This window comes from Oncorhynchus kisutch, linkage group LG11, assembly GCF_002021735.2.
Source record: "Oncorhynchus kisutch isolate 150728-3 linkage group LG11, Okis_V2, whole genome shotgun sequence".
NCBI lineage: Eukaryota > Metazoa > Chordata > Actinopteri > Salmoniformes > Salmonidae > Oncorhynchus > Oncorhynchus kisutch.
In genome coordinates, this window is record NC_034184.2 from 77,268,964 (window position 1) to 77,291,588 (window position 22,625).

The 22,625-nt window shown below is 45.1% G+C and overlaps 1 protein-coding gene across 9 annotated transcripts in view; it reads left to right on the plus strand.

Annotated features, from left to right (window-relative positions):
* Positions 1 to 465: 465 nt before the first annotated feature.
* The window catches only part of LOC109899208 (RAB11-binding protein RELCH homolog), a 70,987-nt gene continuing 48,827 nt past the window's right edge, over positions 466 to 22,625 (plus strand). For 6 of the 9 annotated variants that reach the window (XM_031836340.1, XM_031836344.1, XM_031836346.1 and 3 more), the window contains exons 1-2: positions 466 to 1,035; positions 19,611 to 19,700. In XM_031836340.1, the coding sequence (XP_031692200.1) occupies positions 579 to 1,035; positions 19,611 to 19,700 (547 nt within the window). In that variant the 5' untranslated portion in view covers positions 466 to 578. The remainder of the gene's footprint in view (positions 1,036 to 19,610; positions 19,701 to 22,625) is intronic. The other 3 variants (XM_031836347.1, XM_031836348.1, XM_031836349.1) reach the window with 1 other exon arrangement.

Consider the following 22,625-nt stretch of genomic DNA (forward strand, 5'->3'; position numbering starts at 1 on the left):
TGGCACAATTTACTTGCTGGAGATGAACAACACCAGTGACAATATATCCTCCAAACACCAGTTTCTCTGACATTAGCACTTAAATACAGAACATAGAACAGATCTACCACTTCTTAGACTTACTTTCAATGAGAATGACTGATCGATAACTCAAATTCCTATGTGAATTTGATCGGGTCACCCAACAAGTGACATATTGCAGCTTTAAATTATTAGGGGAGGGTTTAGCCGGGGTATACCATCAATATAAAATAAGAATTTGTTCTCAACTGACTTGCCAAGTTAAATAAAGTTTAAATAAAATGTTTTCATAATAACGGTCCAATGCAAGTATAAAGAGGGGTTCCTGCAGACGCAGAAATGACCACATGCAGGAACGCCCCGAATTGCCGCCCGCCCTTCTTAACCTCTCCCGTAACCAATCTAATCCCACTATTCAATTGAGGAGGCGGGTGCTGGAATGACATTCAACCCCTTTCAGCTGATCGGGAAAAGACGGGCAGATACCTTAAAATTGGACCCCTCTTCCTGGACGGATGGCTTTCTAGCTAGCTAGGTTAAATCTTCATATTCGAAAAATGGCGGCGGATAGCGTCAACCCGTTTAATCTGAGCGATTCTGAAAATGAGGCAGAGCAGAGAGCCGAGGACGGGGTTGATACCGAAAGGAGCCTTAGCGATGGAGCGCCAGGGCTCCCGTCCAACAACCCCTTCTCCCCGCAGGCGGACGCCGAGCCCCCGGCCCTTCTGCTGTCCAGCACCCGGACCAGCCCAAGTGTGGAAGGCATCTCGGTAGCAGCCGCAGCAATGCCAAGCAGCTTGGCAGAGACTCGGGTATCTGTAGATGTGATTGCTGCTCAGCTAATACGCGATCAATACTTCCTCACCGCTCTTGAATTTCATACCGAATTGTTGGAATCAGGGAGGGAGCTTCCCCGGTTGCGGGATTATTTCTCCAACCCGGGCAATTTCGAGAGGCAAAGCGGCACTCCACCAGCTTGTAAAGACCAAGGACTGGGGCCAGGTGGACCGCTAAGTAAGTAAATAGCTATTTGCTCATTTATAACCAAAATTTATTATAATTTAGATGGCTTCATGTGCTAGCTAGTTAGCAGACAGCCTGCTATTCAATGGGGAAACAATGTTGGCACTGTGCTTGTCAGCCAACATTGCTCTGGCTATGTAGAATGAACGAAATTCGATACGACACCGGTTTTTCTCTCTCGTTAGCTAACTAGATTAGACAATAGCAATGGAAACAACGGATAATTTACTAATCATACAGAGTTCTCACCTACCCTTGTTAGCCTGTGAAGAGTTTCTCCCCTAGGTGCCAGCTGGCTTGGAACAGATCAAATCAAATAAAACATGCTTCGTAGACAACAGGTGAAAGCTACCAGTGAAATACTTACTTAGGGGTCCTTTTCCAACAATGCAGAGTTAAAGATAATACAAAACATTTTAATTAAGAATAGAAATAGTGACACGGTGAATAACGAGTAAAAATAACATGGCTGTAAATAGGGAGTAGAAGAAAAATAAATACATCGATGTGCAGGGGAGCAAGGCAACTGAGGTAGTTATGTACTGTACATATAGGTAGGGCTAAAGTGACTAGCAGCAGTGTGTGTGGCTTCAGTATGCATGTGTGTGCATGTTATGTGTGTGTTGGGGTGTCCAGTGTGTTGGTAGAGTCCAGTGTGTGTGCATAGTCAATGCAAGAGAGTTTGTGCTTAAAAAGGTACATGCAGGCTGTCCAGGTAGCCATTTGATTAGCTAACTAGCAGTCTTGTTTAGACCGCTTATGGCGTGGGGGTAGAAGCTGTTCAGGTTCCTGTTGGTTCCACTTGCCCTGCGGTAGCAAAGAGAACAGTCTGTGGCTGGAGTCTTTGACAGTTTTTTTGGGCCTTCATCTGACACCGCCTGGTATAGAGGTCCTGGATGGTAGGGAGCTTGGCTCCAGTGAGGTATGGGTCTGTACCCACTACGCTGTAGCGCCAAGCAGTTGCCATACCAAGCGGTGATGCAGCCAGTCAGCATGTTCTTGATTGTGCAGCTGTTGAACTCTTTGAGGATCTGAGGGCTCATGCAAAATAATTTCAGCCTCCTGAGGGGGTAGAGGCGTTGTCGTGCCCTCTTCACTACTGTGTTGGTGTGTTTGGACCATGATAGATCCTTAGTGACGTAGACACAGAGGACCATGAAGCCCGTGACCCGCTCCACTACAGCCTGTCGATGTGAATGGAGACGTGCTTGGCACTCCATTTCCTGTAGTCCACGAACCAGAATAGTAGTGACTGTGAACAGCTAGCTGGCGACCTGAAAAGGCCTATCAGACAACCATCTTTATACCAGTCTAGTAATTGAGATATTTGCATCTTGGTGTCATGTAGGCTGCTGCTGAAGATGGCTATACAGGCTACTCAAACACTAACTAGGCCTATCTTTCTTCTGTCTAACTGCCTGTAGCTGTCATTATCTGCCTATACAGTGCCTTCAGAAAGTATTCATACCCCTTGATTTATTCCACATTTATTAGTTTTTTATAGACTAAATTCAAAATAAATAAATAAAACACATTTTCACCCATCACTCTACCACGTAATGGCAAAGTGAAAACATGTTTTTAGACATTTTTGCATATTTAGTGAAAAATTAAATACAGAAATATCAAATTTACATACAGTACCAGTCAAACGTTTGGACACACCTACTCAGTCAAGAGTTTTCATTTATTTTTGCTATTTTCTACATTGTAGAATATTAGTGAAGACATCAAAACTGTGAAATAACATGGAATCATGAAGTAACCAAAAAATGGTTAAATAAATATTTTATATTTGTGATTCTTGATGACCGCTTTGCACACTCTTGGCATTCTCTCAACCAACTTCATGAGGTAGTCACCTGGATTGCATTTCAATTAACAGATGTGCCTTGTTAAAAGTTAATTTGTGGAATTTCTTTCCTTAATGCGTTTGAGCCAATCAGTTGTGTTGTGACAAGGTAAGGAGGGTATACAGAAAGACAGTAGCCCTATTTGGTAAAAGACCAAGTCCATATTATGACAAGAACAGCTCAAATAAGCAAAGAGAAACAACAGTCCATCATTACTTTAAGACATGAAGGTCAGTCAAAATGGAACATTTCAAGGACTTTGAAAGTTTCAAGCGCAGTCTCAAAAACCATCGAGCTATGATGAAACTGGCTCTCATGAGGACCACCACAGGAAAGGAAGACCCAGAGTTACCTCTGCTGCAGAGGATAAGTTCATTAGAATTACCAGCCTCAGAAATTTCAGCCAAAATAAATGCTTCAGAGTTCAAGTAACAGACACATCGCAACATCAACTGTTCAGAGGAGACTGCGTGAATCAGGCCTTCATGGTCAAATTGCTGCAAAGAAACCACTACTAAAGGAGACCAATAATAAGAAGAGACTTGCTTGATCTAAGAAACATGAGCAATGGACATTAGACCGGTTGAAATCTGTATTTTAGTCTGAGTCCAAATTTGAGATTTTTGGTTTGAACCCCACCGTGAAGCATGGAGGAGGAGGAGGTGTGATGGTGTGGGGCTGCGTTGCTGGTGACACTGTCAGTGATTGATTATTTAGAATTCAAGACACACTTAACCAGCATGGCTACCACAGCATTCTGCAACGAGAACGGCCATCCCATCTGGTTTGTACTTAGTCCCACTATCATTTGTTTTTCAACAGGACAATGACCCAATGCACCTCCATGATGTGTAAGGGCTATTTGACCAAGATGGTGAGTAATGGAGTGCTGCATCAGAGGACCTGGCATCCACAATCACCTGACCTCAACCCAATTGAGATGGTTTTGGATGAGTTGGACCGCAGAGTGATTAAAAAGCAGCCAACAAGTGCTCGGCATATGTGGGAACTCCTTAAAGACTGTTGGAAAAGTTTTCCAGATAAAGCTGGTTGAGAGAATGCCAAGTGTGCAAAGGGTGACTATTTTGTAGAATCTAAAATATATTTTGACTTGTTGAACACTTTTTTTTCTTTTTTTGGGGGGGGTTACTACATGGTTCCATATGTGTTATTTCATAGTGTTGATGTCTTCACTATTATTCTACTGTGTAGAAAATAGTCCAAATAAAGAAAAACCCTTGAGTGAGTAGGTGTGTCAAACTTTTGACTGGTACTGTAAGTATTCACATGCCTGAGTCAATACTTTGTAGAAGCACCTTTGGTAGCAATTACAGCATTCCGTTTTTCTGTGTAAGTCTCTTGAGTTTTCCACACCTTGATTGTGCAACATTTGCCCATTTAAAAAAATAAATAAAAATTGTTTCAAAATGTTCAAGCTCTGTCTAATTGGTTTTTGATCATTCCTAGACAGGTCGTGCCATAGATTTTCAAGCAGATTTAAGTCCACACTGTAACTTGGCCACCCAGCAACATTCACTGTCTTCTTGTAAGCAACTTCTGTGTCGATTTGGCCTTGTGTTTTAGGTCATTTAATCTCCCAGTGTCTGGTGATAAGCAGACTGAAATTGCCTGTGCTTAGCTCCATTTACATGAATTTTTTTATCCTGAAAACTTCCCCAGTCCTGAATGATTATAAGCATACCCATAACATGATGCAGCCACCACTATTCTTGAGCATATGGAGAGTGGTACTCTAATGTGTTGTATTGGATTTGCCCCAAACATAACACTTTGTTTTCAGTACAAATAGTTTTTTGCAGTATTACTTTAATACCTGGTTGCAAACAGGATGCACACTTCCTTATTTTCACTCAGTCAATTAGGTTAGTATTGTGGAGTAACTACAATGTTGTTGATCCATCCTATGTTTTCTCATATCACAGCCATTAAACTGTGCAACTGTTTTATAGTCATCATTGGCCTCATTGTGAAATACCTGAGTGGTTTCCTTTTTCTACAGCAACTGTGTTAGGAAGGATGCCTGTATCTTTTGTAGTCAAGTGTAATTAATAACTTTACCATGCTCATAGGGATATTCAATGCTTCCTTTGGTTAAAAAGAAATTCTACCAATTGGTTCCCTTTGTGGGGGCATTGGAAAATATCCTTAGTCTTTGTGGTTACGTCTGTGTTTGAAATGCACTGCTCAACTGAGGGACCTTCCAGATAATTGTATGCATGGGGTACAGAGATGAGGCTGTCATTCATAAATCATGTTAAACACCATTATTGCACACAATCCATGTATATTATTATGTGACTTAAGTACATCTTTACTCCTTAACTTATTTAGGTTTCCCATAACAAAGGGGTTGAATACTTATTGACTCAAGACATTTCAGCTTTTCATGAACTAATTTGTAATAATTTCAAACAAAATTCCCTCTTTTTAAAATTATCCGCCGCCATTGTTGCAACCCCTATTACCAGTCTGTTCAACCTCTCTTTCGTTTCGTCTGAGATCCCTAAAGATTGGAAAGCTACCGTGGTCATCCCCCTCTTCAAAGGGGGATTACACTCTAGACCCAGACTGTTACAGACCTATATCCATCCTTCCCTGCCTTTTCTAAAGTCTTTGAAAGCCAAGTTAATAAACAGATCACTGACTATTTCTAATCCCACCTTACCTTCTCTGCTGTGAAATCCGAGCTGGTCACGGGCCACGCTCAAGCTACTAAACGATATCATAACTGCCATCGATAAAAGACAGTACTGTGCAGCCGTCTTCATCAACCTGGCCAAGGCTTTCGACTTTGTAAATCACAGTATTCTTATCGGCATACTCAACAGCCTTGGTTTCTCATATGACTGCCTCGCCTGGTTCACCAACTACTTCTCAGACAGAGTTATGTGTGTCAAATCAGAGGGCCTGTTGTCCAGACCTCTGGCAGTCTCTATGGGGTACCACAGGGTTCAATTCTCGGGCCGACTCTTTTCTCTGTATATATCAATGATGTCGCTCTCGCTGCAGGTGATTCTCTGATCCACCTCTACGTAGACGACACCATTCTGTATACATTTGCCCCTTTGGACACTGTGTTAACAAACCTCCAAACGAGCTTCAATGCCATAACACTCCTTCCGTGGCCTCCAACTGCTCTTAAATGCTAGTAAAACTAAATGCATGCTTTTCAACCATTCACTGCCCGACTAGCATCACTACTCTGGACGGCTCTGACTTAGAATATGTGGACAACAACAAATACCTAGGTGTCTGGTTAGACTGTAAACTCTCCTTCCAGACTCATATTAAACATCTCCAATCCAAAATGACATCTAGAATCTGCTTCCTATTTTGCAAAAAGACCTCCTTCACTTACACCGCCAAACATACCCTCGTAAAACTGACTATCCTACCGATCCTAGACTTCGGCGATGTCATTTACAAAATAGCCTCAAACTCTACTCAGACTGCATTCAGTTTGCTATCACAGTGCCATCCGTTTTGCCACCAAAGCCCCATATACCACCCACCACTGCGACCTGTATGCTCTCGTCGGCTGGCCCTCGCTACATATCCGTTGCCAGACCCACTGGCTCCAGGTCATCTGTAATTCTTTGCTAGGTAAAGCTCCGCCTTTTCTCAGCTCACTGGTCACTATAACACCCACCCGTAGCACGCACTCCAGTAGGTATATCTCACTGGTCATCACCAAAGCCAACAACTCCTGTGGTCTGCCTTTCCTTAAAGTTCTCTGCTGCCAATGACTGGAACAAATTGCAAGATTCGCTGAAGTTGGAGACTTATATTTCTCTCACTAACTTTAAACATCAGCTATCTGAGCAGCTAACCGATCGCTGCAGCTGTACATAGTCCATCTGTAAATAGCCCACCCAATCTACCTACCTCATCCCCATATTACTTTTTATTTACTTTTCTGCTCTTTTGCACAACAGTTTCTACTTGCACATTATCTGCACATCTATCACTCCAGTGTTAATTTGCTAAATTGTAATTACTTCGCTACTATGGCCTATTTATTGCCCTACCACCTCACGCCATTTGCACACACTGTATATAGACTTATTTAAATATATATATTGTGTTATTGACTGTACTTTTGTTTTTTCCATGTGTAACTCTGTGTTGTTTGTGTCTCACTACTTTGCTTTATCTTGGCCAGGTCACAGTTGTAAATGAGAACTTGTTCTCAACTTGCCTACCTGGTTACATAAAGGTGTTCTCAACTTGCCTACCTGGTTAAATAAAGGTGTTCTCAACTGGCCTACCTGGTTAAATAAAGGTTGGGGAAAAATAAAAGGTTTTTAATAATCCACTTTGACATGATGGGCTATTGTGTGTAGGCCAGTGACATCTACATTTAATCCATTTTAAATTAAATTTAAAGTCATTATAGCTGTCTGTGTAGCTGTCTGTGTAGCTCTCTATAGCTGTCTGTGTAGCTCTCTAGCTGTCTGTGTAGCAGTCTAGCTGTCTCTTGCTGCCTGTCGCGGTCTCTATCTCTATTATAACTCCTCTGTGTCCCCTCGGCATGACAACGATAGAAGAGTGTATACATAGTGTATGGGACCAGGATAATTCACATGGCCTACATGCCTAAAAGCTGAAGAGGAAAGTGGAGTAGATGGGTAGGAAGATGGTTGTCTCCTTCTGTGGTATTAGTCCCCTTCCCCCCTTTTCTAGAATAGATTTGACACACACACACACAATGGTATGCTGACACAAATTGACTACTTCTACAACAGCAAACTGAACATTCAACTGCCCCAAATCTTAGGGGCATGGGTTCTTCAACCTTTTGCACCAATGAACACAGGAATCTATTCATAGTGCTGATCTGTATTCTGTGTCATACTGTTTTAGCAACAATCAAGGCCGGTGACCTTATTTCCATCCCTTTCTACTGATAAGAGCTACGATAAGAATAGAAGCCTGAGCTGTATAAACTGCATTTCCATGATTGTGTTATGTGCCTCCCACTTTCCGTACTTAGTCCTTCCCGATCTAACACAACTGGATAGGTGAAAGCAGGGGATTCCACTATACACCTTGCACCTGTACAGGCATGTGAAGTCAGTGATTATTAGGCTGTCTTGGGAGGGAGGATGTAAGGATGCTTGTCATGATACAAGTATTCCACCTCATCATGTAGCCCACTAGCCTCTATGTATAGCAGACATTGCTAAGCCTAATGGCCTCTGTCTGTGGCGCCTCGCTGGTTGCCGTGGAGCTGGAGGACTGAGGTATCCCAGGGGGCATCGCTTGTGTTATTATTATTTATTTATTTATTTATTTATTTAATTATTATTATTATTATTATTATATTTTTTCTCTCTGCATTGTTGAGAATGGCCTGTAAGTTATTATTCACTGTTGCTCTGTTTACAAAGCATGTTACAAATACAATTTGATTGGATTTTAAAAAATTGGATCTCTAAGGATGGGTGAGGAGACCGAGAGGGGGACAGCTTGAGGGTCTGCCCCTAGGGTCAACGGGGCCTACACCCAGCCCAGCCTCTGCTCAGGTTTCCAGGTTTCAAGCAGGCTGAACAACTAGAATGAGAAGTTTTAGGGCCCATAAAAATATAGAACATAATACAACCATTTTCTGACGTTGTGCATTAGCTGCTCCATTGGTGGCACATCATGTAGACCTAACAGAGGTGTCCTGCACCGCGTGGGGAGCATGTGGGAAAACCATGTAGGAAATGGTCAGAGTAAAGAAATCGTCTCATAGGCTAGGCATCAAAAGGGTCACTTGTTGTTGTTAGCACTATGCTCTGGCTAGCTCTCGGTCACCACCACCCTGCTAATTTAACAGACTTAGCAGCTAGCATGGTGCTCTGTTCACCTGCTGCAGCAGGCCACTGCACAACTCAACACCATAGCCCACTGAGCTGAAGCCTAAACATTTAGGCCTAATTCCAGGAGTTAATACAAGTTCTCAGGTTAGGCTGCTCATTGAGCAAGAGTAGCTGGATGAGCCCCTCCACCCATTTGCACAATGTTCCTCTTGCCCACTCTCCCTCTCTACCCAGCTCATTGTTTCCTCCTCAGTGGCTAGCTGATTAGCATCTCGCTCCAATCTGCTTGCTCAACGCCCAGTTCAATCAGAGACTAAGCTGTTAGCATTAGCGCTCTGTTTTAGCTAGCCATTCTCTTCGTTGAAAAGACTTAGCCAAGGCCTAGCCTACTACCCTGCTTTCTTGGGCGCTAGGAACACGCAGTCAAGCACACACTTGCTCACTCAGCGCAAGAAGAACACACACACACTTAATAGGTTAGAAGAAATAACACACATAAACATGCACACAGTAAGAAGAAAATCACACAGACACAGATTTGCTGCAGGGCTGGGAGAGGCTGATTTAATCACACTGGGACATTTGGGTCTGCTCCACCTGTTTCTGTTCTGGGCTCCTGCTCATAGCTGTGTGTGTGTGTGTGTGTGCATCTCAGTCTATAGGCCTGCACTGTCTGTACTTGTACTGCAGCTATCATCCTGTAGAATAGATCTATCATAATATTGACTCTGATTTACTGTCAGTAGGACTGACACAATTATTGTATAATTATGTAACCGACAATTACGGACAATAATCGTGAACTGATTGTAATAACTGTCTTTAAAACACATTTTCGGAGTGATTCAACTTAATATTCAAGTACATAAAGTTTACCCAAAAGCAGTTTTAAGTTTGACATGAATTGGGTAGAGTTGGTAATCATAATAGGAGCAGATGGGTTGGGAGGAGAACCTTAATTTCCAACAGTTCCCTGCGGTCAGAGCCATTCGTTTTGGAGCTGGGCGTCACCAGAGCTGTGTTGTATTCATTAGGTGTTTCGTAGTGACTTTTCTAAGATGCATTACAAGCTCAAAACATGTATTTTTTAAAATTAAAATTAAAATTAATGACAATAACCGTGGCTATTTGCAGGACAATTAATTCTTACCCAAAATTCCATAATCGTCATCCTAATGCCCTGCCTGTCAGTCAAATCAAAACCAATTGTATTTGTCGCATGCGTCGATTACAACAGGTGTAGACCTTACTGTGAAATGCTGACTTACAAGAACTTTACCAACAATGCAGTTCAAGAAATAGAGTTAAGAAAATATTTACTAAATAAAGTAAAAATAATAATAATCAAAAAGTAACACAAAAGTACATAACAATAACGAGGCTCCATACAGGGGGCACCGGTACCATGTACATAACAATAACGAGGCTCCATACAGGGGGCACCGGTACCATGTACATAACAATAACGAGGCTCCATACAGGGGGCACCGGTACCATGTACATAACAATAACGAGGCTACATACAGGGGGCACCGGTACCATGTGCATAACAATAACGAGGCTCCATACAGGGGGCACCGGTACCATGTGCATAACAATAACGAGGCTACATACAGGGGGCACCGGTACCATGTACATAACAATAACGAGGCTACATACAGGGGGCACCGGTACCATGTGCATAACAATAACGAGGCTCCATACAGGGGGCACCGGTACCATGTGCATAACAATAACGAGGCGACATACAGGGGGCACCGGTACCATGTACATAACAATAACGAGGCTACATACAGGGGGCACCGGTACCATGTACATAACAATAACGAGGCTACATACAGGGGGCACCGGTACCATGTGCATAACAATAACGAGGCTACATACAGGGGGCACCGGTACCATGTACATAACAATAACGAGGCTACATACAGGGGGCACCGGTACCATGTGCATAACAATAACGAGGCGGCATACAGGGGGCACCGGTACCATGTACATAACAATAACGAGGCGACATACAGGGGGCACCGGTACCATGTACATAACAATAACGAGGCGACATACAGGGGGCACCGGTACCATGTGCATAACAATAACGAGGCTACATACAGGGGGCACCGGTACCATGTACATAACAATAACGAGGCGACATACAGGGGGCACCGGTACCATGTACATAACAATAACGAGGCTACATACAGGGGGCACCGGTACCATGTACATAACAATAACGAGGCTCCATACAGGGGGCACCGGTACCATGTACATAACAATAACGAGGCTACATACAGGGGGCACCGGTACCATGTACATAACAATAACGAGGCTCCATACAGGGGGCACCGGTACCATGTACATAACAATAACGAGGCGACATACAGGGGGCACCGGTACCATGTACATAACAATAACGAGGCTACATACAGGGGGCACCGGTACCATGTACATAACAATAACGAGGCTACATACAGGGGGCACCGGTACCATGTACATAACAATAACGAGGCTACATACAGGGGGCACCGGTACCATGTACATAACAATAACGAGGCGACATACAGGGGGCACCGGTACCATGTACATAACAATAACGAGGCTACATACAGGGGGCACCGGTACCATGTACATAACAATAACGAGGCTACATACAGGGGGCACCGGTACCATGTACATAACAATAACGAGGCTACATACAGGGGGCACCGGTACCATGTACATAACAATAACGAGGCGACATACAGGGGGCACCGGTACCATGTACATAACAATAACGAGGCGACATACAGGGGGCACCGGTACCATGTACATAACAATAACGAGGCTACATACAGGGGGCACCGGTACCATGTACATAACAATAACGAGGCGACATACAGGGGGCACCGGTACCATGTACATAACAATAACGAGGCTACATACAGGGGGCACCGGTACCATGTACATAACAATAACGAGGCGACATACAGGGGGCACCGGTACCATGTACATAACAATAACGAGGCGACATACAGGGGGCACCGGTACCATGTACATAACAATAACGAGGCGACATACAGGGGGCACCGGTACCATGTACATAACAATAACGAGGCGACATACAGGGGGCACCGGTACCATGTACATAACAATAACGAGGCGACATACAGGGGGCACCGGTACCATGTACATAACAATAACGAGGCGACATACAGGGGGCACCGGTACCATGTACATAACAATAACGAGGCGACATACAGGGGGCACCGGTACCATGTACATAACAATAACGAGGCTACATACAGGGGGCACCGGTACCATGTACATAACAATAACGAGGCGACATACAGGGGGCACCGGTACCATGTACATAACAATAACGAGGCTACATACAGGGGGCACCGGTACCATGTACATAACAATAACGAGGCGACATACAGGGGGCACCGGTACCATGTACATAACAATAACGAGGCGACATACAGGGGGCACCGGTACCATGTACATAACAATAACGAGGCGACATACAGGGGGCACCGGTACCATGTACATAACAATAACGAGGCGACATACAGGGGGCACCGGTACCATGTACATAACAATAACGAGGCGACATACAGGGGGCACCGGTACCATCAGGGGCACCTGTACCATGTACAAACAATAACGAGGCGACATACAGGGGGCACCGGTACCATGTACATAACAATAACGAGGCGACATACAGGGGGCACCGGTACCATGTACATAACAATAACGAGGCGACATACAGGGGGCACCGGTACCATGTACATAACAATAACGAGGCGACATACAGGGGGCACCGGTACCATGTACATAACAATAACGAGGCGACATACAGGGGGCACCGGTACCATGTACATAACAATAACGAGGCGACATACAGGGGCACCGGTACCATGTACATAACAATAACGAGGCGACATACAGGGGGCACCGGTACCATGTACATAACAATAACGAGGCGACATACAGGGGGCACCGGTACCATGTACATAACAATAACGAGGCGACATACAGGGGGCACCGGTACCATGTACATAACAATAACGAGGCGACATACAGGGGCACCGGTACCATGTACATAACAATAACGAGGCTACATACAGGGGCACCGGTACCATGTACATAACGAGGCGACATACAGGGGGCACCGGTACCATGTACATAACAATAACGAGGCGACATACAGGGGGCACCGGTACCATGTACATAACAATAACGAGGCTACATACAGGGGGCACCGGTACCATGTACATAACGAGGCGACATACAGGGGGCACCGGTACCATGTACATAACAATAACGAGGCGACATACAGGGGGCACCGGTACCATGTACATAACAATAACGAGGCGACATACAGGGGGCACCGGTACCATGTACATAACAATAACGAGGCGACATACAGGGGGCACCGGTACCATGTACATAACAATAACGAGGCTACATACAGGGGGCACCGGTACCATGTACATAACAATAACGAGGCTACATACAGGGGGCACCGGTACCATGTACATAACAATAACGAGGCTACATACAGGGGGCACCGGTACCATGTACATAACAATAACGAGGCTACATACAGGGGGCACCGGTACCATGTACATAACAATAACGAGGCTACATACAGGGGGCACCGGTACCATGTACATAACAATAACGAGGCTACATACAGGGGGCACCGGTACCATGTACATAACAATAACGAGGCGACATACAGGGGGCACCGGTACCATGTACATAACAATAACGAGGCGACATACAGGGGGCACCGGTACCATGTACATAACAATAACGAGGCTACATACAGGGGGCACCGGTACCATGTACATAACAATAACGAGGCGACATACAGGGGGCACCGGTACCATGTACATAACAATAACGAGGCGACATACAGGGGGCACCGGTACCATGTACATAACAATAACGAGGCGACATACAGGGGGCACCGGTACCATGTACATAACAACGAGGCGACATACAGGGGGCACCGGTACCATGTACATAACAACGAGGCTACATACAGGGGGCACCGGTACCATGTACATAACAACGAGGCTACATACAGGGGGCACCGGTACCATGTACATAACAACGAGGCGACATACAGGGGGCACCGGTACCATGTACATAACAACGAGGCTACATACAGGGGGCACCGGTACCATGTACATAACAACGAGGCGACATACAGGGGGCACCGGTACCATGTACATAACGAGGCTACATACAGGGGGCACCGGTACCATGTACATAACAACGAGGCGACATACAGGGGGCACCGGTACCATGTACATAACAACGAGGCGACATACAGGGGGCACCGGTACCATGTACATAACAACGAGGCTACATACAGGGGGCACCGGTACCATGTACATAACGAGGCTACATACAGGGGGCACCGGTACCATGTACATAACAATAACGAGGCTACACACAGGGGGCACCGGTACCATGTACATAACAATAACGAGGCTACACACAGGGGGCACCGGTACCATGTACATAACAATAACGAGGCTACACACAGGGGGCACCGGTACCATGTACATAACAATAACGAGGCTACACACAGGGGGCACCGGTACCATGTACATAACGAGGCTACACACAGGGGGCACCGGTACCATGTACATAACAATAACGAGGCTACACACAGGGGGCACCGGTACCATGTACATAACAATAACGAGGCTACACACAGGGGGCACCGGTACCATGTACATAACAATAACGAGGCTACACACAGGGGGCACCGGTACCATGTGCATAACAATAACGAGGCGACATACAGGGGGCACCGGTACCATGTGCATAACAATAACGAGGCGACATACAGGGGGCACCGGTACCATGTGCATAACAATAACGAGGCGACATACAGGGGGCACCGGTACCATGTGCATAACAATAACGAGGCGACATACAGGGGGCACCGGTACCATGTGCATAACAATAACGAGGCGACATACAGGGGGCACCGGTACCATGTGCATAACAATAACGAGGCGACATACAGGGGGCACCGGTACCATGTGCATAACAATAACGAGGCTACATACAGGGGGCACCGGTACCATGTGCATAACAATAACGAGGCGACATACAGGGGGCACCGGTACCATGTACATAACAATAACGAGGCGACATACAGGGGGCACCGGTACCATGTGCATAACAATAACGAGGCGACATACAGGGGGCACCGGTACCATGTGCATAACAATAACGAGGCGACATACAGGGGGCACCGGTACCATGTGCATAACAATAACGAGGCTACATACAGGGGGCACCGGTACCATGTGCATAACAATAACGAGGCTACATACAGGGGGCACCGGTACCATGTGCATAACAATAACGAGGCTACATACAGGGGGCACCGGTACCATGTGCATAACAATAACGAGGCTACATACAGGGGGCACCGGTACCATGTACATAACAATAACGAGGCTACATACAGGGGGCACCGGTACCAAGTCCATGTGCATAACAATAACGAGGCTCCATACAGGGGGCACCGGTACCATGTACATAACAATAACGAGGCGACATACAGGGGGCACCGGTACCATGTACATAACAATAACGAGGCGACATACAGGGGGCACCGGTACCATGTACATAACAATAACGAGGCTACATACAGGGGGCACCGGTACCATGTACATAACAATAACGAGGCTACATACAGGGGGCACCGGTACCATGTACATAACAATAACGAGGCTACATACAGGGGGCACCGGTACCATGTACATAACAATAACGAGGCTACATACAGGGGGCACCGGTACCATGTACATAACAATAACGAGGCTACATACAGGGGGCACCGGTACCATGTACATAACAATAACGAGGCTACATACAGGGGGCACCGGTACCAAGTCCATGTGCAGGGATACAGGTGAGTCCAGGTCCTTTCTAAAGTGACTATGCATAAATTATAAACAACATTGTTTTTACACTACTGCTAAGGGGCGGTGGGTGTCAATATGGGTGACCATTTGATTAATTGTTCAGCAGTCTTATTGCTGGGGGGTAGAAGCTGTTAAGGAGCCTTTTGGTCCTAGACTTGGCACTCTGGTACCGCTTCCCATGCAGTAGCAGAGAGAACAGTCTATGACTGAAGTCTTTTGACAATTATTTTGGGGGCCTTCCTCTGACACTGCCTGGTACAGAGGTTCTGGATGGCAGGAAGCTTGGCCCCAGTGATGTACTGGGCCCTACGCACTACCCTCTAGTGTCTTACGGTCGGATGCCGGGCAGTTTCCTTACCAGGCAGTGATGCAACCGGTCAGGATGCTCACAAGGGTACAGCTGTAGAACTTTTTGAGGATCTGGGGACCCATGCCAAATATTTTCAGTCTCCTGAGGAGGGAAAGGTGTTGGCCTGCCCTCTTCACAGCTGTCTTGGTGTGTTTGGACCATGATAGTTTGTTGGTGATGTGGACACCAAGGAACTTAACTCTCAACCTGCTCCACTTCACTCCCGTTGATGTTAATGGGGGCATGTTTGGCCCTCCTTTTCCTGTAGTCCACGATCATCTCCTTTGTCTTTCTCACATTGAGGGAGAGGTTGTTGACCTCCCTATAGGCTGTCTCATCGTTGTCGGTGATCAGGCCTGTCACTGTTGTCATCAGCAAACTTAATGATGGTGTTGGAGTTGTGCTTGGCCATGCAGTTGTGGCTATGGGACTATGGTGGTCTGTTTGAAACATGTTGGTATTACAGACTCAGTCAGGGAGAGGTTGAAAATGTCAGTGAAGACACTTGCCAGTTGGTCTGCGCATGTTTTGAGTACACGTCCTGGTAATCCGTCTGGCCCCGCGGCTGTGTGAATGTTGACCTGTTTTAAAGGTTTTGCTCACATCGGCTACGGAGAGCGTGATCACACAGTTGTCTGGAACAGCTGGTGCTCTCATGCGTGCTTCAGTGTTTCTTGGCTCGACGTGAGCATAAGAGGCATTTAGCCCGTCTGGTAGGCTCGTGTCACTGGGAAGCTTGTGGCTGTGTTTCCCTTTAGTCAATAATATTTTTCAAGCCCTGCCACATCCGACGAGCGTCAGATCCGGTGTGGTACGATTCCATCTTTGTCCTGTATTGGTGCTTTTCCTGTTTGATGGATCGTCTGAGAGCATAGCAGTATTTCTTATAAGTGTCCCGCTCCTTTAAGGCGGCAGCTCTATTTATTTAATATTTTTTATTTAACCTTTATTTAACTAGTCAGTTAAGAACACATTCTTATTTACAATGACGACCTACCAAAAGGCAAAAGGCCTCCTGCAGGATTAATAATAAATAAAATAAAAATATAGGACAAATCACAACCAGAGACAACACTACATAACGAGATACTTAAGGCGATAACACAGCATGGCAGTAACACATGACAACACAGCATGGTAGCAACACAACATGGCAGCAGCACAACATGGTAGCAGCACAAAAGTGTACAAACATTATTGGGCACAGACAACAGCACAAAGGGCAAGAAGGTAGAGACAACAATACATTATGCAAAGCAGCCACAACTGTCAGTAAGAGTGTCCATGATAAGGTCTTTGAATGAAGAGATTGAGATAAAACTGTCCAGTTTGAGTGTTTGTTGCAGCTCGTTCCAGTCGCTAGCTGCAGTGAACTGAAAAGACGAGCGACCCATGGATGTGTGTGCTTTGGGGATCTTTAACAGAATGTGACTGGGTGTTTGGTATGTGGAGGATGAGGGCTGCAGTAGATATCTCAGATAGGGGGGAGTGAGGCCTAAGAGGGTTTTATAAATGAGCAACAACCAGTTGGTCTTGTGACGGTTATACAGAGATGACAGAAGCGTATCGAGTGCAGTGATGTGTCCTATAAGGAGCATCTAGCCTTTGGCTCGGAGCAGATGTTGCCTGTAATCCATGGCTTCTGGTTGGGATATGTACGTACGGTCACTGCGGGGATGAAAGTCAGGCACTTGTTGTGCCTCTCGCTCTCACTCCCCTCTCTCACTGTCTCTCTCTCTCCTTTCCTTTGTGAAAGATCCTGTCATCCCCTACAGATTCCAGACATTCTGAGATCTGTCTGAAGCACCGAAGTGTCCTCAACACCCCCCAGCCACTGGGGATGTTGTTGCAATTAGCGTCCCACAACGTACTGCGCTCATTGATTGGGAGGGAGCATACTGGAAAGATGGGGCCATATGAAATCTCAGGCTGTCTGTTCTCAAACACAAGGGAGGACAATATAAGCCATGGGGACATACCTGAACACACACACACACACACACACACACACACACACACACACACACACACACACACAGAGAGTTCCAAACAAGTTGGCAGTGAATGGACACACTCTCTCACACACCCTCCCTTGGCAGTCACAGGACTGAGTGTGTGTGCTCTGTGTGGCCACAGATCTGACCGTGTGACTCACATTCATTACTGTGGCATCACATCCGGTTTGACGTTGTTGTTCGTTTTGGACTTCGGCAAGGCTTTTTTTGGGCTGTTCGGGCACACAAGATTTTTTTCTCTCGAGGCAAGCCGAAGCCGGTAGCCAAAGTCTACTCCCCCCTTGTCGGCGATTGGTCAACAGTAGGAATTCTTCCGTGAAATGCCTGTTGTCATTCAACGAGAAATGCCTGGTTTTCACTTGAGAAATACTGCACCAAACATCATAGTTAGATGTAAAATTGTGCCACTAAGATCTCTACAAAAATGTCAAAATTAATGACAGAGTTCTTGAATTATCTTAGATTAATTGAGACTATTTTCAGGGAGTGTATACTGGCTACGGCGTCTCAAAATGGACGAATGGTACTATTGCCGCTTTTTCAGGTTTAATGCTTATTTCCTGTAATTTTTTGTCTTGAGGTGCAAAGAAAATGAAGCGGTTTTAAAGGAAATATTCTTGCAAATCTATACATTTTACTACGTCTAATGTGTATTCACTAATGTGTATTCACTAATGTGTATTCACTAATGTGTATTTTTTATTTTATTTTTTTTAACCCCGCTTTTCTACCAATTTTTGTGATATCCAATTGGTAGTTAGTCTTGTCCCATCACTGCAACTCCCTACCGGACTCTGGAGTGGCGAAGGTCGAGAGCCATTCGTCCTCCGAAACACGACCCTGCCAAGCCGCACTGCTTCTTGACACAAATAAGCATTTCAAGGTCCTGGAGTGGCCTAGCCAGTCTCCAGATCTCAACCCAATAGAACATCTTTGGAGGGAGTTGAAAGTCCGTGTTGCCCAGCAACAGCCCCAAAACATCACTGCTCTAGAGGAGATCTGCATGGAGGAATGGGCCAAAATACCAGCAACAGTGTGTGAAAACCTTGTGAAGAGTTACAGAAAACATTTGACCTCTGTCATTACTAACAAAGGGTATATAACAAAGTATTGAGAAACTTTTCTTATTGACCAAATACTTATTTTCCACCATAATTTGCAAATAAATTCATTAAAAATCCTACAATGTGATTTTCCGGATTTTTTTTTCTTCTCTCATTTTGTCTGTCATAGTTGAAGTGTACCTATGATGAAAATTACAGTCCTCTCTCATCTTTTTAAGTGGGAGAACTTGCACAATTGGTGGCTGATTAAATATTTTTTTGCCCCACTGTTCCTCGCTAACTCCTCAAACCTGCTTGGTAGGAAACCCCTCAGGACGATGTATAACCCAGAAAACAAACCGTTTTGGGTGTTGTCTACTACCATGTCCTCTCCTGTCCACTCTCCACATAGTGTTATGTTGTATGTTGTGATTTCTCCCAAGCTGTTGTTTATAGCCAGGGTGATGTGGTGAATACTGTAAGGATCACTATATGAATGGGCTGAATGATTTGATTGCTTTCTCTGTGCCTTTCTTCTGCCAGACCGAGTGGGCAGCATCAGCACGTTGGACTCTCTGGACTTTGCCCGTTACTCTGACGACGGGAACCGGGAGTCGGACGAGAGGGTGGCAGGTAAGACGAGATGTACCTGTCCTGACCGGGCAGAGATCGAGAGACGGACATGAAGAAGGAGAGACAAAACAGACAACAGACAGAAAAGAGCAGGGGAAGGGATAGAAATACAGACAGAGTATACTGGACCTTTCCTTGCCCTGTATGGTGTCACGGTATAACTACAGCCCTGTATGATGTCACGGTATAACTACAGCCCTGTATGATGTCACGGTATAACTACAGCCCTGTATGGTGTCACGGTATAACTACAGCCCTGTATGATGTCACGGTATAACTACAGCCCTGTATGGTGTCTCGGTATAACTACAGCCCTGTATGGTGTCACGGTATAACTACAGCCCTCTATGGTGTCACGGTATAACTACAGCCCTGTATGGTGTCACGGTATAACTACAGCCCTGTATGGTGTCTCGGTATAACTACAGCCCTGTATGGTGTCTCGGTGTAACTACAGCCCTGTATGGTGTCACGGTATAACTACAGCCCTGTATGATGTCTCGGTATAACTACAGCCCTGTATGGTGTCACGGTATAACTACAGCCCTGTATGGTGTCTCGGTGTAACTACCGCCTTTTATGATGTCATAGTAGCACTCCAGCTCTTTGTCACAGTAGAACTCCAGCCATTTATGACATCATAGTAGTACTCCAGCCATGTATGATGTGGCATCATAAGGCCACACCAGCCCAGTAGAGCTCACTGAGGATGACGTCACTATGGTTCCATTCCAGATTTACCTACCCATTCAAATATCCCTGTTAGTAAGCTTTTCTCAGCTTTTCTCACGACCCCCACCAGCTAATCTTCTCTGAATAGGTTAAAGGTCAGAGAGGATGAAGAGAATACGTTAAAGAGCAGAGAGGATGAACTGAATGCGTTAAAGAGCAGAGAGGATGAACTGAATGCGTTAAAGAGCAGAGAGGATGAACTGAATACGTTAAAGAGCAGAGAGGATGAACTGAATACGTTAAAGAGCAGAGAGGATGAACTGAATACGTTAAAGAGCAGAGAGGATGAACTGAATACGTTAAAGAGCAGAGAGGATGAACTGAATACGTTAAAGAGCAGAGAGGATGAACTGAATACGTTAAAGAGCAGAGAGGATGAACTGAATACGTTAAAGAGCAGAGAGGATGAACTGAATACGTTAAAGAGCAGAGAGGATGAACTGAATACGAGCAGAGAGGATGAACTGAATACGAGCAGAGAGGATGAACTGAATACGAGCAGAGAGGATGAACTGAATACGAGCAGAGAGGATGAACTGAATACGAGCAGAGAGGATGAACTGAATACGAGCAGAGAGGATGAACTGAATACGTTAAAGAGCAGAGAGGATGAACTGAATACTTTAAAGAGCAGAAAGGATGAACTGAATACGAGCAGAGAGGATGAACTGAATACGAGCAGAGAGGATGAACTGAATACGAGCAGAGAGGATGAACTGAATACGTTAAAGAGCAGAGAGGATGAACTGAATACTTTAAAGAGCAGAGAGGATGAACTGAATACGAGCAGAGAGGATGAACTGAATACGAGCTGAGAGGATGAACTGAATACGTTAAAGAGCAGAGAGGATGAACTGAATACTTTAAAGAGCAGAGAGGATGAACTGAATACGAGCAGAGAGGATGAACTGAATACGAGCAGAGAGGATGAACTGAATACGAGCAGAGAGGATGAACTGAATACGAGCAGAGAGGATGAACTGAATACGAGCAGAGAGGATGAACTGAATACGTTAAAGAGCAGAGAGGATGAACTGAATACTTTAAAGAGCAGAGAGGATGAACTGAATACGAGCAGAGAGGATGAACTGAATACGAGCTGAGAGGATGAACTGAATACGTTAAAGAGCAGAGAGGATGAACTGAATACATTAAAGAGCAGAGAGGATGAACTGAATACTTTAAAGAGCAGAGAGGATGAACTGAATACGAGCAGAGAGGATGAACTGAATACGTTAAAGAGCAGAGAGGATGAACTGAATACATTAAAGAGCAGAGAGGATGAACTGAATACGTTAAAGATCAGAGGATGAACTGAATACGTTAAAGAGCAGACAGGATGAACTGAATACGAGCAGAGAGGATGAACTGAATACGAGCAGAGAGGATGAACTGAATACGAGCAGAGAGGATGAACTGAATACGAGCAGAGAGGATGAACTGAATACGTTAAAGAGCAGAGAGGATGAACTGAATACGAGCAGAGAGGATGAACTGAATACGTTAAAGAGCAGAGAGGATGAACTGAATACTTTAAAGAGCAGAGAGGATGAACTGAATACGAGCAGAGAGGATGAACTGAATACGAGCAGAGAGGATGAACTGAATACGAGCAGAGAGGATGAACTGAATACGAGCAGAGAGGATGAACTGAATACGAGCAGAGGGGATGAACTGAATACGAGCAGAGGGGATGAACTGAATACGAGCAGAGAGGATGAACTGAATACGAGCAGAGAGGATGAACTGAATACGAGCAGAGAGGATGAACTGAATACGAGCAGAGAGGATGAACTGAATACGAGCAGAGAGGATGAACTGAATACTTTAAAGAGCAGAGAGGATGAACTGAATACGAGCAGAGAGGATGAACTGAATACGAGCAGAGAGGATGAACTGAATACTTTAAAGAGCAGAGAGGATGAACTGAATACGAGCAGAGAGGATGAACTGAATACGAGCAGAGAGGATGAACTGAATACGTTAAAGATCAGAGAGGATGAACTGAATACGTTAAAGATCAGAGAGGATGAACTGAATACGTTAAAGAGCAGAGAGGATGAACTGAATACGAGCAGAGAGGATGAACTGAATACGAGCAGAGAGGATGAACTGAATACGAGCAGAGAGGATGAACTGAATACGTTAAAGAGCAGAGAGGATGAACTGAATATGAGCAGAGAGGATGAACTG